General features: G+C 36.5%; 1 protein-coding gene across 2 annotated transcripts; it reads right to left on the minus strand.

Moving 5' to 3' along the window:
- Window positions 1–11,118: 11,118 nt before the first annotated feature.
- On the minus strand, window positions 11,119–16,904 carry BIN4 (double-stranded DNA binding protein). Of its 2 annotated transcripts, none has more exons than XM_087127334.1 (13): window positions 16,704–16,904; window positions 15,120–15,286; window positions 14,494–14,629; window positions 14,177–14,238; window positions 13,705–13,984; window positions 13,445–13,524; window positions 13,303–13,356; window positions 12,941–13,058; window positions 12,695–12,741; window positions 12,488–12,514; window positions 11,700–11,823; window positions 11,494–11,621; window positions 11,119–11,405 (listed from the first exon to the last, which is right to left on the minus strand). In XM_087127334.1, the coding sequence occupies exons 2-13, from the start codon at window positions 15,165–15,167 to the stop codon at window positions 11,304–11,306; spliced, it is 1,206 nt and encodes a 401-aa protein (XP_086983460.1). In that variant the 5' UTR covers window positions 15,168–15,286; window positions 16,704–16,904; the 3' UTR covers window positions 11,119–11,303. The 2 variants fall into 2 exon arrangements, with proteins under 2 accessions (XP_086983460.1, XP_023515821.1); XM_023660053.2 differs by having other exon boundaries at window positions 11,700–11,775; window positions 16,704–16,902.
- Between the last annotated feature and the right edge of the window lie 3,695 nt (window positions 16,905–20,599).

The raw sequence follows: 20,599 nt of genomic DNA on the forward strand, positions 1-20,599 counted from the left end.
TTATTACTAAATATCCTTAACACCCCACCGCAAGCTGAGCGTCGGATTTGAACGAACGTGAAGCTTGGATCTAAAAAATTTAAAGAGGTTGAGAAACACTTTTCGTGAAGATGTCAACAACCTGGTTCAGATGAGGCGTAGAGAAACACTTTCTTGGCCATCGAAAATTGCAGAGGGATCGCCGCTCAGCGGCGATGCTGCCTTGGCTTCGGCGAGAATATGTCTAACCCATGAAGAGGGATTGTCGCTTAGCGACGATGTTGCCTTGGCTCTAGTGAGAATATGTCTAACCCCATGAAGTAGAAGGGGAAACCTAGAGCAAGGAACAAAGACAATGTTGAAGCCGGAAGAGTCCCCATATTGGGAGAAGGAGCCAATTTTGGCGAGAAGGGTCGCCACATTGGGCGAAGGAGCCAATTTTGGCAGGAAGGGCGGTAATAAATAAGTTGCCTAGGCTGAGCATTTCTCTACTATTGTTTGATATTTCATGTTGTCACTAATATTAAATTCTATTTGTTGATCATTCATTCTCAACATTATAGTTCCCCTGTGGATATCTACCAATGCTCATCTGGTTTTCAAAAATGGTCTCCCCTAGATAATTGGTACATCATTCATTCTCAACATTATAGTTCCCTTGTGGATATCTACCAATGCTCATCCAGTTTTCAAAAATGGTCTCCCCAAAATAATTGGTACATCAATTATGATGTTTTCAAAAATGGTCCGCTCCATAATCCAAAATGATAAAAATCTACTGCACAATTTTGCCTCCTGGATAAGTGAAAGATCAGTCTGCTTGCTAGTTGAAGGGTGACTGTAGTTGGTCTAGCTTCACTAATACCTAACTTTTTGCAAATAGACAACAGCATTAGATTAATGCTTGATCCCAACTCATATAATGCTCGACCTAGCTTCTTCCCTCCTACTGATATTGGAATTGTAAATGAGTTTGGATCTTTCTCCTTCAGTGGGATCTTGTTTTTCAATATTCCACTACACTCTCCATTCAACGATACAACCTTGAATTCTTCAAACTTTCTTCTATCTGTGAGCACATCCTTCAAAAATTTCACATAATTTGACATTTGACATTTGAAGACATTTGCTTCAAAGCTTCCACTAAGGTATGTTTATATGAATTTCTTCTGAAATGGGCTTCTTCCTTCTTCCTTTTTATTCGTGTATAAGTAAGCTCGATTTAGGTATCCGCCTACAACCCAGTTGAAAGCTTGGTCCATACATAGAGCAGCAAACCCATGGTCCATACTTCCATTCAGCCCAACCACGCCCACAGCCTCGGCCCGTAACCCAAATACTTGCGACCTACGTACCTGAGAGAGTAAAACCAAGACCCACTACAGCAGCGCAGTTGTCTCGGCCCAATAATCATACGCGTCTCAGCCCACTGCAACTGAGACCCGCATTGCAACTCGAGACATGCGCTTGGCCCAAAACGTGACTCGTGCATGGGTCACCTCTCACCCAGCGACACGTTTCGCGCATGGAAACACCATATCATTCGACTTCAGCGACTTGGCTCAGCCCGGCCGACTCATGAGCTCTGAGTGCTGAAAGGCGGTTATTCAGCTCGGATTAACAACTTTTACATTATTCCTTTATGTTTTTTACTCTTCCCAAGCTAATTTTAACTTTAAGGTAATTGAGGTCAACATAACGTCCTATTTCCAAAGTTCAAGTTAAATTAGGTTAGAAATATGAATTACTAACGAAGCAAGATGAACATTTAAGTTGGAAATAACTCTCGACGACACTTAAAGCATTTTTTAGGGAGGAAATTTAAGCATACTCAAATTTAGGTAAAACGCCGGCTAAGGCAAACGAAGTAAGTGGTCTTACTAACCGGCTTGGTCAGACGACTTACTTTATGCGGCACGTGCGCAGTGGCCCTTACATGTGTCATTTATGCTTTATATTTTATGATGTGGTTACTATATTATATGATGATGATCAACTATGTTATATGATGATTCTATAATGTTATGTGATGTTATATGATGATGTTATATGATGATGGTCTATGATGATGACATGGTGATGATGATGCATGATATCATGACAATGTAATATGTAAGATTATAAGATTACTTAATATGGCGTTATTCCATATGAAGACGAGGTGCATGTATTAAATGTCGTGATGCATTATGACAATTATTTTTCCAAGACACAACCCTAGTTAATGTTAATGATGATGAACGTATGAAGGCCAAGTAATGCATATTACTTAGAGTAATATGCGAACAATATATAGACTTGTGTCATAAAGATGTTTTAAACATGAAAAACCACAGGGACCTTGAATATTTTGTATGTACATATACATCAGATTACTTCCTCATTTATGATGATAAGTACGAACACGTACACTACGATGATGATTATCATCATGCCTCACATGACACTCAGGGGTTTGCTGACCTCCAGACGTTGCTACGGACAACTAGCTAGACTATGATGGGTCTAGGGGGTTCGAATCCCTTGGGGATCTACGCTCGTACATGTGGTTCATGTGTCCGGATTGAGGCCACCCCTATGATGATTTTAACGATAGGTCCCTAGATCATGAATTGCATGTGTTTGCATTCCCTGACCCCAGTAGTGAGTTCACCTACTAAGTATTTCTTCTTAAGCCGTGTGCTACTTCCATTTCAGGTAAACGCAAAACACCCTATACGGCTAATGATGACATCACAAGTAGAGACCATGACACAAGTATAAGATAATGGTATTTCATTTTCTTAAACTTAGATTAGTATAGGGTGTGTTTACTTTTAATGTTCTATTTGTTTTATTCCGTATTTTTTTATATTGTTTTAAAGATGTTTTGAACATGTAAGTCCATGACAGTGTTTTATGATGAAGTTTTAAATGTTTAATTCCGAATAAGAGCATAAATTACGATGACTATAGCTAAAAACATAAAATTAAGACTTTTCTCTCTTGAAACCATTCCAAATCTAATAAAATCTAGACTTTTTCTTATCTTATTGGAACAATTCTATAAAATTAAGGTTTCTTAAACCCTAAATTCTATATCAAATTGACGAATATCACAACGTCACCGTTGTCGTTGTCTCCTTTCAATTTACAATAAACCTGTCCCATAAGAGTATACATTTGTCTAATAAAGCGATAAGTCTAATGTCACACCAATATGTCAAAAAAATCAAGTTTGCAAAATCATAACTACATAAACATATATGATTTGAAATAAAATACCTAACATACTACTTTTCATTCAAAATTAAAAAAAAAAAATCAAGAGGGTCGGGTACCAATGGAAGAGTTTTATTCTCTGAATAAGGTGCGAGAGATTAGTGTCTCTTGGCTCAACACAAGGGTTCTATTAGGTAGATACTCCTCAATAATTTTTATCAAATAATATATTTTAATATCTCATTATATAATATCTTATTAAAATCATATTTAAATATTATAAAATATCATAATATATATTTAATTAATTTAAATCTCATTCAAATTTTAAATATGTTTTTACGTAGGGTATCAATATACCTTAATTGTTTTAAAATTTAATGTGTCAAATACCATTCTACTTAATATATTTTTTTTTATTTATATTTAATATATCTAAAATATTAAATATTAATTTGAAAGTATAAATTAAATATATTTTTATTTATTTAATATATCTAATATATGAAATATTAATTCAACATTTTAAATTAATTAAATCTATTTTCTCTTTTATATTTAATATATATAATATATTAAATATTAATTTGAAAATTTTTTTTCAATTTAATTGAACTTTTAGTGTTATTAGGAATTAGCAAGAACTCTATGACCTACCGATTATAAATTCAAATGATATAAAGTTAATTAATTAAACTTTTTAATTAATCCATTTTCATTTATTAATTATAGTTCACTGCACTATAGACCTAGGGTTGCACTCTTATGCACAGTAGGACAAGTTATGTCGATTGATATATCAATTACAAGTAAGTCAATCTTTCACGAGTCGTTCATAATTACAGTTGGGTCAAAAGTCCATTTTACCCCTGTAATTACATCTTTCACCTTAAATACCACTGATTCTCTAACGAACAATTTGTTTATGATCCAATCATAAACCAAGTTCCTCCTGGGCCAATGAAAGGGTGGGTCCTATAGTTCAAGTCTCAAAATAAGCACTTTCATGTACTTTCTCATATGGAAAGAAGCGAATTCCATTTGATGATATTATGTTCGGAATTTCCAATTTAGTTAAGTTCCCAAAATGATAGGCATGTTGAATCGGCTACAAGAGTCATTCTCACCCATGCCAATTAAAGGACAGACACTCACATGCAGAAGTTCATAACTCACCTAGAATCAAGATCGAGTCACATATGATCATCATGTGAAATATTAATATTCTTAATTAACGAATTTATAAGGAGAGATTAAATATTTCTTGGTCTAGTATTATACAAAGTCATTGTATAGGATACCCCAACCCACATGTCTTCACATGAACGATTTAGACCAAATCATTTGTAACAATTACAAAGTGGGTTCTATTAATAGTGTTAGCAGGAGAAGACACACAACCTTATCTATATTATATAGACCCTTTAGGTTATTAGTTGAATACTATCCTCCTATATTTCAACCACGTCCTATTGTTCAAGATTACATTAATAACTTTTGATTTTCATACGAGGGATAATATTAAATTATAAATAAAATAATAAAAATTATTATTAAAAATTAAATAATTAATTAGGAGGCTTTATGGCATAAATCTTAATAGATTCAACTTCTAGACTTGCATCGACTCAGTCTAGTGACTCGACCTGTAACGACCCTAGATTTCTACTAACCTAAAGTCGCTACCATCATCATAACCTATACTCTTATGCATAATTAAACATTTAAAATTTTCTCATAAGACAGTCATGGACTACTCTATACTAACATAAGTCTAAGAAAATAAAATAACATTATCCTATGCACGTGTCATGGTCTCTAATTGCAATGTTGTCGTTAACCGTACATGAGTGTCTTGCCTTTACCTAAAATAGAAATAGCACAAAACTTGAGTATTTTAAGAAATACTTAGTAAGTGACCCCACTATCGGTGTTAGGGAATGCAAATACATGCAACTCATGATTAGGAACATATCGTTGGGGTGGCCTCCAGTCCTGACAAAATTAGATGTGTAGTACTTTCCTACACACAGCCCACACATGCAAGCGTGGATCCCTAGGAAGTTCGCACCCCCTAGACCCATCATTGTCGACCTAGCTTCCCGTAGCGACGTCCGGAGATTAGCAAACCCCCGAGTGTCATGCGAGGCATGGTGATGATCATCATCATAGCATACGCGTTCGTACTCATCATCATAAACGGGAAAGTAACTCGATGATGACACGTGCCCAGTGACATCATAAACGCGTTCGTACTCATGATGACACGTGCCCAGTGGCTTCGCACGTGTCATATGTCTTTTATATGTGTTGTGATTATAATATGTTATGTCTATGTTATGATATGTTTATGATATGATATTATATGTCTATGATATAATATGTTTATGATGTGATATGCTTTGTAATATGATACATGTTGGACATGATATGTTTATGATATGACACATGTACAATATGACATGATGTATGATATGAATGACATGCAATGATATAATATAAAGGAAAATGGAAGGGGTTGTTTTACATGATTTAATGAATGAAAATGCCTCATGCATCGGGGAATCTCCCATTTTTATAATGGTATAGACACGTACGTTATGAGGCAAAAAAAATGATCATTATGTTCATCATAATGCTGCAACTGTCACTATTCCTACCAGATGTCCGACAACAGCACCAGAGAATGCTAACCCGACCAGGAACATGACATAGGAGATGTGCGAACCGATTGGTGGGTCCATACTCGCAAGTGTAGACAATGTGTAGAATAAATAATAAATACACATCCAATTACCCGCTTAGGATAGTCGCCTAAGGGAATATGAATTTAAATCATAGGTCTCTTTCATGATTGTATGTGTTTGCATCTAACCCCGGGCCCAGTTACTAAGTATTTCTTCAAATACTACTTCATGTGTTACTCTTATTTTTCAAGAAAAGACAAGGCTCCCATGTAGACTGACAGTGGCATCGCAACTTAGAAGACCATAACACATACATAAAGTAGTTTGCATTTATATTTGTAGACAGTAAGTTACTATAAGGTATTTCGATTTTATTTTACTTATGTCTATTTTAATTTCCGTTAAATTATTTTAAAGACCTTCGATAAATACATGTAGGTCCATGACAACATTTTATGATTATAATTCAAATGATTGTTTCCACGTAAAATGATTATGTTATGTATATAGTAGCGACCTTAAACTAAGTAGAAACCTAGAGTCGTTTCATTTAGTACTGAATAGAATAGAAAGTTATTTCAACTTGGGAAAACTTAAAATTGATGAAGTGGTTGTTCCATTTTTCCTATGATTCATGTGCTACAACGTCTTGCATTGTGTTAAAAATTATTTTTAAGAAGGATGGAAGAATAATTAATAAATAAAATTATATATATAAATCTTAATAATAATTCGAGTCGGTTTAGTTCAACCAGTTCAACCAATTTGGGACCCGAGAAACCAAAGATCCAATTCAATCTATAGCCCAACTCAACTTAACCCAAAGAAATTCATAATCAAAATCTTTAAATTTTTTTAGATCATTGATATTTTTTAATATCCCTAATGCCCTATTTTGAATGAAGTCCTTAAAGATTTGACCTTGAAATACATTCGGGCACTAAACTTTGAGACATGTAAGAACAAACCATAAATCAAAAGCAACAAATCATATAGAAATTAAATAACACCATGACATTATTTCATTAACACTTAAATCATAAGAACATATACTAGGTTATATAAGGATGGTGCATAAAGAACGTATACTAGGTTGTCACTTAGGAGCTCATTTCTAGTTATGTTTTGGACTCGGAGCAGACTTGTGGATTGGTCCCTTCGGCTTGATGTTTAGGAAAAATGAATCAGGGAATGGTTGCTTACGAAGTGGTGCAGTATTAGTAATCGTTGTGACCTGTAACGCTTTTAGATCCGCCTTCCCTTTTCTAGAAGTCGCCATGGGCATGGAAGGAAAAGACATGGTGAGGAGGAAGAAGAAGATGAAAAAGAGAGCTCCACGTTGTAAAGACATTGTCGAATGTAAAAAAGTAGACAGGTTGGGTGTTGTGAATGATGTCTTAAATAGAATTTGAACATTGATGTTCTTGTCTTTATGTTTCTTTTTAGCCTCATTTTACCATACCCTTCTTATTCACCATATCTTTTTAATCAATAATTTACCATTACAATTCACCATATCTTTTTAATCAATAATTTACCATAAATTTTAAAAGTTGCCTTTTTTATTCACCATATCTTTTTAATTAACAAAAAATTTATTTCTTAAAAAATGAAAACAAAAATAGAAAATACTAGATGGGAATGAATAAATTTGCATCTAAAAGTAATATCTCGTGATAGGGAGGTCTCTCATGATCAGATTTTCAACACTTCGAATTTCGGACCATAACTAAAAAAACAATTTAAATCAAATTAAAAACCGACAACACCTCAGTTAAAAATAAAATAAGCTGATGTTGTTCAAATTTATTACAAATGGAGAACGAGTTTGGGATACATTTACAAACAAAATACAAAAGACTCAAAATATAAAGACAAACTTATGCCTCAGAATGACCCTTTCTGTGATGTGACTGCACAACTACTTAACGCTCTTCAAGATTTACCGATAGTTAGCGAACACTTGAGAAAAATGAAGAAAGGAGTGATTATAAAAATACTTATTGAGAAACCTTCTTGTAGTCTCTCGTCGCATCCTTAAACTAGTTGGTTGACATAGGATTTTCTCTAGGCTCTAAGAAATTTAAATCTAATTCTACGAGGACCTCAAAGTTCTGAACGGATCTCATGACCAACCCACTGTGGATCTGGAGGTGGTTCACCCATCTCTAGTGGCATATCCATAGGCAGAAAATCTCCTCTGGGAACTATTTTACTGTTAAACTGAGTCAACTTGCATAGTCACAATAGTGAATGACGAGTATCATGGATGGTTTGAGGCACTACCTCATTAAATCTATTAATGATAGTATGACATCTAACCGGTCTGTACATCATCCATGAAAGTTTAACTAGCATACCTTTCCATAGGGCCATAGACACTCTAAGTATAGGGGTGCGACCTCATGTGCTTGCCAGCTACTAGGTTACTTGCATGGTCCCATGCCCCCTCTAAGGGAGAGATTACAGCACGAATATCATGTTTGGGAGACCCCTGGCCATTTCCACAAGATATGGCTCCTGGTCGCCTCGATATGCTACACTATCCGGCCCATGCCTGGCTTGACGGTACCTGAAATTATACAACTTAGTATGGTGTTGCTAACACTAAGGGCATATTAAGTTTTCTTAGTCATCTTTGTGATAGAGGTGTGCTAGGTTAATGGGAGTTGTTTAGCACTTTAAATACCACCTCACATTTCGAGGATGTTTCGGGTTAGCTCCTTAGAGCTAATCCAATCTTTGGGTGCACTTAGGTCTAGACCTCTTATCTCTTCTCACGATCCTTGGGTGCTCAGTCTACTAGAAATGTACTGACCTAGGTCAATGTAAAAACCGTTCTAGTTCTAATGCTCTAATCTTCATTTGGTTTTCTCATGCATACTTTGTTAGGGAGATATTCCTATCAATCACCCAAAGCAAATAAAAAATAATATAAACATTCATGTAAACTCAATGGAGAAATAACATCCATCAATCATCTAAGTATAGATTGCACTATCTCATCTTCCTTTTTTAACACAGCGGGAAGCATTAAAATTAGCATGCATCTTAAAGTCTCATTCTAGGGGCATTTCGGTAATTATTCATAACATATATAGCATATTCATCCAAATTGCCTTTCTAGAGTCCTAAATATGCATATTTTAACTACCTAAGGTAAGATGTGCTCACATACTACACGTCCTAACAATCCCTATAAATGTTATCTTAAGATAGTTCGAATGGCTACTTACATGATGACATGTGCCATCCCAAGCTAACTTTTTCATGTGTTAGATGCTCCATAATTTCTAAAATATTTATGGTAGGTCCTAATTCAAAGTCATAATAAGGTTAATATCAAAATCGAGATGAAAAGCAGTTGAACGGGCAAAAAATTAACCTCACGTGCGTGACACTCGCTTACACATGCCTGAAGGTAGCCCCACATGCGCTACAGGGGAAGGACACTCACGGGTTGGCGAGCCGGATCGGGTTAGTTAGAATGGGTTGCCATTCAGAGGAAAAGCATGTCACAGATCATGAATTGGGTCACATGTCGAGTCGCGCACAGATCTTGAATCTCCCTTCGCATCTAGTAATTATCTAACACGTCCGAGAGGTCTAGGGTTGTTAAGCCATGACTTTTAAGGGATCAAATCAAAGTGTTAGATACCATAATGGTAGCAAAGGCACAACTAGAAGCGAGGAGGAGATATGGAGGAAAGCAATTTGTTCAAGTCCACTCCTTAGTGTTATATTCCAAGTTTATGGTACTAAGACCAACCTCCCACCAAGGTAGCAACTTGACATTGTTGGGGTTATGCTTACCTTGGCAAAGAGCCAATAAAGGTGTCTTAGGACTATCGTAAAACTAGTAAAACTTGTAGAACTTGCAAGCTAAGACCGACCTTTTTAACACACCCAGACAGCTAGGTACGACTCTACCAGACTCGTCTCATGCCCTAATATCACCTTAGACCTTGTGATGGTGGTGCAACATGATCTCAGGTTTTTTCCCACCAAGGTGGGGTGCCCTGTCTATGTTTTGTTGTAGAATGTTATGACTTATACCACGCTGCAAAGGACACATAGAACCTTGAACATAGATATTCAAACTATGTTGTGGGGATGCATGAAATTAAAAACATAAGACTATGTTAGAGGGGATGCATGAAACTCTGGACATGGTATCATGATAAGATTCATGTTGTTCACCGACCATAGGACCTAACAAGTCTTCCGATCAAGACTAGTGTTGTGTATTATGTGTGGACGGGAAGTGGACAACCCATTAGGATCCATTCTTCTAAAACTCGTCCTAGGATGAGAGACCACCAAGCGAGAATAGTAGTGGGTCAATTTAGTCAAATTTGAACCTTCTCCATAAAAATAGTTTAAGAAAATATTGATCATAACTCAATTTTTCACCTAATGCTTCAAACTCCCCGAATATTATTTGCACATGGGACTTTGGATTATAAGGTCTTATACACATAGCTGCAACTATTTTTTAGTCCTCATTTAAGTCTTACTACAATCTCTAGCAGATGAGTGAGAGACCAAAACGAGAAATAATTTTTTCTATACGTCTCAATGTCACTCTGATTGAAGAATGAAAAATGTCGTCAATGACACCCTTATGGTAGCCCTATAGAAAATGACCCAAAGATGATGGAGAGCGAAACCATTTTCAAATGTTTTTCTACAGAACATGTGGATCTGTTTAGTCAAATTTGAATATTCCTCACAAAACACTCTAAAAATATTGATTATAACTCAGATTTTTCAGTTCATGCTTCAAGTACCTTTAATATGGTTTTTGCATACTAGTTTTGGTTGCAAGGTCTTGTGGTTTAGAGTTTGAGTTTAGAGTTTAGGGTTTCAAATTTAGAGTTAAGAGGGTTCGGGTTTTAGGTTTCAGGTTTCATGTTTTAGGGTTTAGGATAAAAACTTAAACCCTAAATCCATTGCTATCTTCTCAAGTCTACTATTGCCCATAGATAATTTTGTCTTATAGCATTCATCTTCTCCAAGTGGAACGGAACACCAAGCAAAGAGACCGTTAGTGACGTCGTCCAATGAGAAACACAGAAACAAGGTCAAACAAAAAAAATGGGAACTGAGAAGACAGTCTAACGGAGAAATAAAGAGGCGACTAGCGAACAACGTCAACATTTGCTATGAGATGAGAATGATGTCGACGAAGAAATAAAGAGGCTAATAGCGAAGACAAACATTGTGAGATGAGAACGATGAAGACAAAGAGTAGAAAGACAATAAGAAAGATGAGAACGATGGAAAAGCATACTTCATCATTACAATTATTAATTCAATCTCGCGCACTCGCGCAGAGAAGAGAGAGTGACAAAAAGTTATTAATTCAATCTCGTGTCGGGTTGGGTTCTCTATTTGACCACCTCGGTTCATAAGCATACAACAAAAATTCAAACCTCATTTCTTGCTCTTTGTACTTTTAGTCTTAGAACCTTGAACTTTCTTCCTCGCTTTCTTGGGTGCCTGCCCCTTTCCTCCTGTTTTAACACGCTTCCGCCCCTACATTGCCCATTTCCGGATCATAATCATACACTCATTCAACAGATAACATAAGCAATTGAATATCAAAGCTTAGAAAGAAACATACCGATGATTTTTCGTCTTTATTTTTAGATTTTTTGTTGAGCGCTTCGGCAGGCTCGTTTTGGTCTGTTGGAACTTTACTTATTTTCTCGCCCTCATCTTCAGAATCAAATAAGAAGCCATCCAATGTTCCTATAGATGAAGCAGATTGAATGAGGATAGAACAATTTAGAGAAATTGACAATGGTGTAAATTTCAAAGCAAGTCAACCTTCAACCATGGTTTCAGCCTCATCAACGTTGGAGAGTGCCTTCAGCTGTATGAAGTCATTCATGATAGATTCTATCTGATCAAGTGGCATACGTCCAAACAAGTCATATTTTCTATGGCAGTTCTAGGACAATGTAATGAAAAATACAGCAAATTAAAAACAAAGAGGTGCTAAATAAGGAAAATGTAGTAAGTACATGAGAAATCAACCGTAAATGTAACGGCCTACTAGCAGATATTGTCCTCTTTGGACTTTTCCTTTCAGGTTTTCCCTCAAGGTTTTTAAATCGCGTCTACTAGGAGGAGATTTTCACACCCTTATAACTAATGTTTCATTCTCCTCCCCAACCGATGTGGGATCTCACAATCCACCTCCCTTCAGGGCCAACGTCGTCGCTGGCACTCGTTCCCTTCCCCAAACAATGTGAGACTCCCCAATCCACTCCCCTTCGGGACCCAGCATACTTGCTAACATACCACTTCGTGTCCACCCCCTTTCGAGGCTCAATCTTCTCGCTAGCACATCGCCCGGTGTTTTGCTCTAATACCATTTGTAATGGCCCAAACCCACTGTTAGCAGATATTGCCCTCTTTGGACTCTCTTCTGGGCTTTCCCACAATATTTTTAAAAAGCGTCTATCAGGGGAGGTTTCCACACCCTTATAAAGAATATTTCATTCTTCTCCCCAACCGATGTGGGATCTCACAGCAAACGTTCCAGCGAACTACATTATTATTAATATACAAGAGAATGTGAACAAGGTAATAGATGGGAGAAAAGGACGGACCTTCGCCTCCGACTGACCAAAGCTAACCTGAACAAGACAAGATCTACATCAACAAAACCAGGTGGAAAATTTCTTAAATAATTCATTTTGGAACAATAAAAAGCAATAAAAAAGGGTCTTTCATTTCAACGTGACTTTCACGTACGGAGTTCGTAATAAAAAAAAGTTCCATTTCAAGAATCAGAAAAGTGGAGAATGATAACATACAACGCAAAATGTCCTTGAAGGAACTACTGCCGCTCTATAAATTGTACCTGAGTTGGGAAACCATAGGCAAGTTACCAACAATGGCAAAACATACCAATATCTTTGAAATAAGCCAACGAGGTCCGAAAGAACGATATAGAAACTCGACATTAATCACGAGTATGGAATAAATAAACATTTGCAAACATATGTTGAAGTACACCTGACCCTTAATGGAAAAACATAGAACATATGAATGAAACATACCTTTCAAATCGAGGCAAAGTTCATTTTTTGCAAATGAGGAATCAGAAACTACAATTCGTCCTACAGCACCCATGTCACCACTCAAATCTATTGAATTTCCTTCACACTCAACAAGTGCCTGCATAAGACAATAGTTTTTACAATCTTGTATTAAATATTCTTTCTTCACTTCCCCTCTTCCCTCCAAAACCCGACTCAGAAACTAAAAAGGATGTACACGGGCCCATAATAGAATGAACCTCATTTATATATATATATATATATATGCGTATATAATGAAGCAGAAAGGTTTAAAACCTAAATCATGACAAGAGGCAGCTGCCAAAAGAACTCGTTTATTGTAATCTATGTTGCAACACTACCTTCAATCTTTGAACTTTGTCAGACAGCACCAATGGCAACCTTGAGGAGGAAACCTGTAAATTGAATTGCTAAAGCAAATAAGTGGCCAGAGTATAATGAACTATATAGGTTTGTTCTTTTCAGTTTGAGCTTAAATCTTACAGGACGTTCGTTGCAGTCATCCAATGCATCTTTTTCTATGATCTCCACATCTCCACCATTGCTTACATAGCATTCAGATCCTGAATGGACGAAAGTTTTTCACAAAATATTCCAATACAAAATCATGCATAACAGACAGTAGCTTTCATGCATGATGCAGCATACAAGATCAAGACTCGAGTAATTTTAATGTTTTCTTCATTAGTCACTAGAGCTTCTACCTTTTAATGTTATGCATTATTATCGTACTACTCTCTCACCTTCCAACGTAAGTCGTTCTTTATTTGTATCAGAAATGACTATCTTCTCTTCGGGCGAAGTGCAAACTTCTGATTTGACCTGTTTTTTTGACAACTTTTTATCTGATATTTTCCTTGATTTAGATTTTCCACCTGCATTTTCATCCTTCCCTCTCCCTTGGAAGTGAGATGTCGTAAGTTCAGATAATTCTTCATGATGACCATAATCCTCCTTTATAAAACTATTAACAGGCGATAACTCAGAATCCGATGATAACATCAAAACTGACTGCTTTGAGATCTGATAAATGAAAACAAGAATCTCCCATCAGAAAAGTAGATTTTACTACAAACAACTTAGACTAGAATATTAAAAAAATTCCCAACCATCCCGTACTTATGTAGAACTCTTGAAACAAATTAGATGAAGATTACTAATATTCCTAATAATACACACACACAAAAGTAAAAATCCAGAAGTAAATTCTCTCACTTCATTTCCTGTACGTTCCTCAAGTTTCACTTCCTTTGCCAGATTATGGTTGTCACTGTCCCCTGCATTATAACAATCAGACCAAAGAGTTATTGATCCAGAAAGCATAATTTAAGGATGATAATCTAAGTCCTAGTAGTTAGGAATCCACGTAAAGTCATTAAAGTTTCCAGCTTAGGATTATTAGAGTAACACCAAAACCAAAGCTCTTCATAAACATGATTTCTCTCTTGCCTTTACTTTCATTTCCTCTTGGGTGCCAGACAATGTTCCTACAAGATGAGAACTGAGACTTTTTAAGTTTAACTTTGATATACCTTGAATCTGATCTCCATCTGAATCTTGTGTGGTTTTAAGTGAAGATGGACCCTTTTGATCAATTGAATCACCCATTGATAAGCTACCATTCGTTGAAGATTCAGAATGAGAGGATAGGGCAGCACTAGTTGGTGCCTATTCAACCAAGTAAATTGTTCTTGTTGGTATCAATTATCATGAAAAATATATGAACTTTGAAATGATCTCAAAGTGCAGGATTGATAATGAAGATGAAGACATATACTAGTAAATAACTCTGCAATAATTGCTTCACGATTTCAAACCTTTAAAGACAATTCAAACATACAAACTCTAGAAGGAAAAACATGACTGAAAACTTGTATCTTAACCTTAGTATCAGTGTTACAAATATATGATTTTTCTCTCTCCTCTTTAAGACAACTATTTCAACAACTTTTGGGAAGAATGAGTATGATAGTTCTTACAACTACAAATCAGCCTTTTGAAAAGCAAGAACGTAGAGTTGAAACCCCTGCAATTGTTCAAAATTATCTGGGAAGACAGTTTTTGAAGTTCATATATGAATAGAAAACTTGGAAAATTCAAATCCACGTGAAGAGTGATCTATAATAGTGAAACAAAACCGTCAAGTAGACAAAATTACTTGGAAAGAACGCATCCAATCCGGAGACTGCTCTCTCGAGCTGCTCATTTTGGCCTTCAAGCGAATTCAGAAGTCTTCTGGTCTTCCCACAGTAGCATGCCGCTGCCAAATAATATCCTTGGATTGGAGATCCACTGCCAAGCTCTTCCCCAGCACTCTCCTCAAATCTAGTTTCAAAAGCAACACTACATTACTTATCCTATCAAATAAAGAATGCCCATAAACATTAATCAAACGCGGCATGCCAAGAGCAGAAATAGTTTCGTCGAGTCATAAAGAATGCAGATGTTCTTAAACAAAATAATTTTCGTTAATTGCTTCTTCATTTGTAGATGCAATAAAATGCGTAATTACCCTCCAATGAAGTATGTAGCAAAAGATAAAGAAAATTTTGACAGCAGAAATTGAAATTAGATCTCCAAATGAAAATTGTTTAGTACTAGCTCACTCAGCATAAATAACATAACCATAGAAATAGGGATTCCCACGTAACGAGCACATGCACAGATTTTCAAATATTAACTAGAACACAGAAGAAAAAAAACCGAGCTCTAGTATTCTCGTCACAAGATCGAAAAACACTGTATTCAGTAAAAGATAAACAGCTCAGTTTTCAAAGCATCAAGTATAACAGAGTTGATGTTCATTCACGCCATGATACTTGAAGGACATAACATGAACAACTAGAGAGACCCCAAGTATTTCTATTGAGACACATAATTGAAGGTGGTAAGTCAATAAGTTTGACTTAGTAAAAGAAGTTATTAACACGGAGCAACTTTATAAGAATTATTAGCCGCTATTAACTTGTGGAGCAAGTTTAGGAAAATGGTTAGTGCTTTCTTTAGGAGAATGGTCAGTAGTTATTAACCTGTAAAGTAAGTTTAGAAATAACCCTTTATTCACATTAACAAAAATAATTGAAAAGCATAGTAATTAAAATTCTTTAGTACAAAAAAACTCTCCCTCGAGTTGTTCTTTCTGTTTCGGCTTTTCATTTCGGTGTGCTTTGATTGAGGATCAAAATCAACATTTGGTATCAGAGCCCCTCATTATGTATCTAGTCGGACAAGTAAGTCAGAAAAACGAACCCAAGGGTTGAATGAAGACTTCACAGGTGCATCAAGAACTCGAGACAGGTAATGGATGCGTTCTTTCCAATTGATATATCAACAAATTGATTGACCATCCAAGAAACTCTAAAGAAAGCCCTAAAAAACCAGCTCTCCAGATCTTAAAATAGTAGAATGGTATACCAGGAGACCCGAAAAATAATGAGAAAATCAAAAGGTGAATGCAGCTGGAAGGACCTTACAGAGTGCCAGATTTAACATTATCTCAACTCTAGAGACCACAGCATCTAATTAAACATATTACGAAGATCTGGAGATTAGGGAAAACAACAAATACTTAGCACTGGAGAATCTCTTTACAAGTTTCCATTCTTTTTTCTTTTTTTTTCTTTTGAATAGTGTTGAAGACTAATAGAAAAGACATACGAATGAATGTTTCGATACAGATGTTAAGGGAAATTGAATATGAGGTGCTAAGAAAAAGCCAGAAAAGGAACAGAAAATCACTCACTTGATCTTGAGAGGCCGCACGACAGCACCAGAGTAATGGGAAAAAAACAATGAACAAACGACGGCGCGCTGTCTCCCTCCTCCTCGCTATCTTCCTCCTCCTTCGGAAGCAGAAAATGTAATGGAACGCCAGAAAGGTAGGACGGGGCAAAATTTCAATCAGCGCCCGCTTGATCTTTTTTTTTTTCCCTCAAATTTTGGTTTTCTTTATTCTAAAAATAAATAAAAGGAAATAACACAAACACCGAGGAAATGAGAGAGATCGGATTATAGTTTAACATATATATATTTTATTTGATCTTTTATTATCGACCATGTTTGTTTTGGTGGGCCGCCTATCTTTCCATTTGTTGCTCTTCTCATTTATTACTCCTAATTTTTTTAATTATAAATAGAGAATTTTCACATTTATAGGTTGGTTTTAGCAAATATTCTCTGTTATAGCCTCCTTTCGGTTTAGCAACTCTAATCTTTTATTTTCAATGGCTTATGAATCCTCTGCTCATATTCTTTTTCACCACCACTACTGTCTTTGATGTCGTAAGGCAGTCTCTATGGCTGCCGCAGGTGAAGTCGGTTGATTACTCCTCGGCTCCCAAATTATTGGCCCACCTTTCGCCATACTCTCTATATACAATCTCACCTTCTAAATCCTCTTTTGTTTTCTTCCCAATCTTCCCTTCATCCTTCACAAAAAACCCTAACCTCAGAATCCTCATCAGCGTTCTCATAAAAAATATACAAATCTCGAGAAGCTTATCGACCTTCTGAAGAGATTTACCCTCAGAATCTAGGTATCGCACTAGCCTCTTTGCCAACCAAGTCGCCGCTGGTCTCCTTCACTCACTATGGCGACTCTTCTGGCTTCAACACTATCTTCGTTCCTTGCTCCAGGGGTCGCGGCTCCCTCTCCGTCCATTGGAACTTCACCACCTACTATGGCGTCGATTACTTCTCCACGGGCTCCACCTACTATTCCGTCATCGACCTTCGCTCCTGACAATGATGGTGCTGTGAACAAAATCTATCATTGTGGCTCTTCACCCACTCCTGATGGACTCTTTATTAGTCAGTTAAAATATGCTCGAGATATTCTTACTCGTGCTCATTTGCTTGATAGTAAACAAATCCACAAGGTGCGCACCCCACTCCGTCTTCGCCCCTCTCTTTCTTTCTTCGTCTAAAACACACCTAGATGATGTTTTTTTCTTCATCTAGAAAGAAAGAAACAGAAAGTGCAAGAAAATAACAAAAGGAGCACGGGAACCAAAGCTTTGGAATTTTTTTGTTGCTGAAACACGCTTAGGCCACTTTCCTATAAACATGGCACAAATGTCCACTTAAAAATGCTTTAAAAAAAAATTTAAAAAAAATGAATAATCCTGAACCACAAAAAACAAGAAGGTGTTTTTATCTAACAATCTCTCCCTAAAACCTGTGCTACCTTATAGAAGGTCAATCTTTTAGCGTAGTTTCTCAAATTTTACCGGCTAGAGACTTGGTGAAGATTTCTTCAAGTTGTTCTTCTGTTTGGATGAAGTCAATCTTGATAAGCCCCCAATCTGCATACTCCCGAATGTAATGGAACCTGATCTTATGTGCTTGCTCCGGTCGTGCAAAACTGGATTTTTGATCAGGGAGATCATAGCTTTGTTGTCCACGTATAGTATTGGTGGATCGTCTTCTCTTCCGATGGGTTCTTCCATCAGCCGCAAAGCCAGACCCCCTGTGTGGTCGCCATAGAAGCGGCGATGTACTCTGCTTCGCAAGAAAACAGAGCAACTACCTTATGTTTAGTTGATTGCTAACAGATCACGGCATCTGAGAGGAAGCAAATCATCCCGCTGGTGCTCTTACGATCATCAACGTCACCGACCATGTCACTATCACTGTAGCCGACCAGCTCAAGCTTCTTCTTTTCTCTCCATACACAGTATCTCACACCCCAACCTCTGGTTCTGGCCACATAGCATAGGATGTGCACAGCCACGAGATGCTCCTCCCTAGGTGCTTCTGCAAACATACTCACGTATCCAACGAAATAGGCGAGGTCAGGGCGTGTGTTTACCAGATAGCACAAACTCCTGACAATGCGCAGTAATTGGTGGAGTCGACTGCTAGTGTAGTGCTAGCCTTCCTTAGCTGGAGTTGGGCCTCCATTGGCGTCCTTGTAGGATTATTATGTGACTGTTATGATACATGATATGATATGTGCATGTTATAGATTGTTATGTTTGAAAATGTGAAAACGCTATGATATGACTGATATATGACATGAATGATATGATTGATATGCAAAACGACAACTAGCATGAAATACAACCCCGACATATGCATGAAAGAAATGATAAATTATATGAAAAATGATATGATACGTATGAACGCTAGCAAGGTTGTATTATGATAATTAAAATGGAAAAATGTTGAGACCTCACGCATTATTGAGTGCTCATGCATTATTGAGTGCTCATGCATCATGGGTACCCCTATTCCTTCATGATAGTACGGACACGTACGCTATGAGGCAGGGGGAACGATCATTATGTTACCATAATGTTGCCGCGACGACCGCTACTTCTAACGGGTGTCCGACATCAACAGCTACCAGAGAATGCTCACCCGACCAGAAAGGGGGCTAGGAGATTTGCGAACCGATTGGTGGGTCCATACCCGCACGTGCGGACTGTGTGTAGGGAAATTAAGTACACATCCAAGTTGCCCATTAGGATAGCCACCGTAGGAAGATAGACTATTACGATAGGTCTCATGCATGCATTTGTATGTCTTTGCATTATAATCCAATAGGGGTCGCTTACTGAGTATTTTTAAATACTCAAGCCACGTGCTACTACATTTTTTAGAGTAAGGTAAGGCGCCCCTGTAAGGGTGATGGTGGCACATGCATATGCATATGATAGATTCGCATTCAATTTTAGTAGACTATAGGTTAGTATAGGTTCATTGCATTTTTTCCATTTAGTAGTATGTAAGTTAGTATAGGGCATTTTATTCTGTATTATTTTTTTTGTTTTATTTATTTTCTTTGTATAAGTTTTATTCCAAGGTAATAAATGAAGCACACAAGTTTGATGTTTATGTTATAATAAAGATCAATAAGTTAATTCCGCATTAATGTTCAAGATATGTGTATGGTAACGACCTTAAGTTAAGTAAAAAACTTAGGATCGTTACAATAAAAACTCATGATACTCTATCTTCATATTCATTTTATTTGAGCTCTATCTATTTAACACCAAATTTTATGAGAAAGGTCTTAGCAAAAAGAGAAAACAAAAAAAGTTAACGATAGATACCAGAGGTACATAAGTGAGTTTTGGAGTAAGTGCTTGTAAATTTGGTACCTTCATCCCTTTAAAAAATCCTTGATCCGAGCATATTGTTGGTTTTCTGTAAAAAAAAATTAATTGAAGAAAAAAAAAATTTGAAAGGGTTGACAAGTGAACGAGGAATAATCTATAAAAATAATAAAGTAAAGAAAACTTGAATTGGATTTGATGGGGAAATTCAACACATCGAGAAAATCTATATTCATTGCGCAAACAAGACAATCGATGACTTTTCGCAAGTTGACTAGTACTGCATATTGATGGAGAAGTCAATAAAGACAAAGAGAAAGATGTCCTCTTTTGTTTAAAAAAGAAACAACAGAGTAATTCACGTTACCTAGGCGAGCATATTATAAATCATATGAAGCATCGAGAATTATTTTTAAGGAAAGAAATAAAGTTCGAGTTGCCGCACTCCACCACATATAGTCCTTTATCCCTTTTCATTCTTTTTACCCGTCACCACCACCTTTCATGTTTGACGATTTTAGACAATAAAAATATTATTAGTAAATGTAATCGAGAGAGAGGGAAATCAAACCATTAATTT

Source organism: Cucurbita pepo, chromosome 10, assembly GCF_057944985.1.
Source record: "Cucurbita pepo subsp. pepo isolate OVF chromosome 10, ASM5794498v1, whole genome shotgun sequence".
In the NCBI taxonomy this organism is placed as follows: domain Eukaryota; kingdom Viridiplantae; phylum Streptophyta; class Magnoliopsida; order Cucurbitales; family Cucurbitaceae; genus Cucurbita; species Cucurbita pepo.

What these genes read in the sequence shown, in the direction of transcription:
- BIN4 (XM_087127334.1), bottom strand. Translation starts at nt 15,167, where the DNA reads ATGAGCAGCTCGAGAGAGCAGTCTCCGGATTGGATGCGTTCTTTCCAA. An exon ending in ATTGGATGCGTTCTTTCCAA is followed by an intron (nt 14,630 to 15,119) that starts GTAATTTTGTCT and finishes TTGGTTGAATAG; the next exon opens with GCACCAACTAGTGCTGCCCT. An exon ending in TTGGTCAGTCGGAGGCGAAG is followed by an intron (nt 11,824 to 12,487) that starts GTCCGTCCTTTT and finishes ACATTGTCCTAG; the next exon opens with AACTGCCATAGAAAATATGA.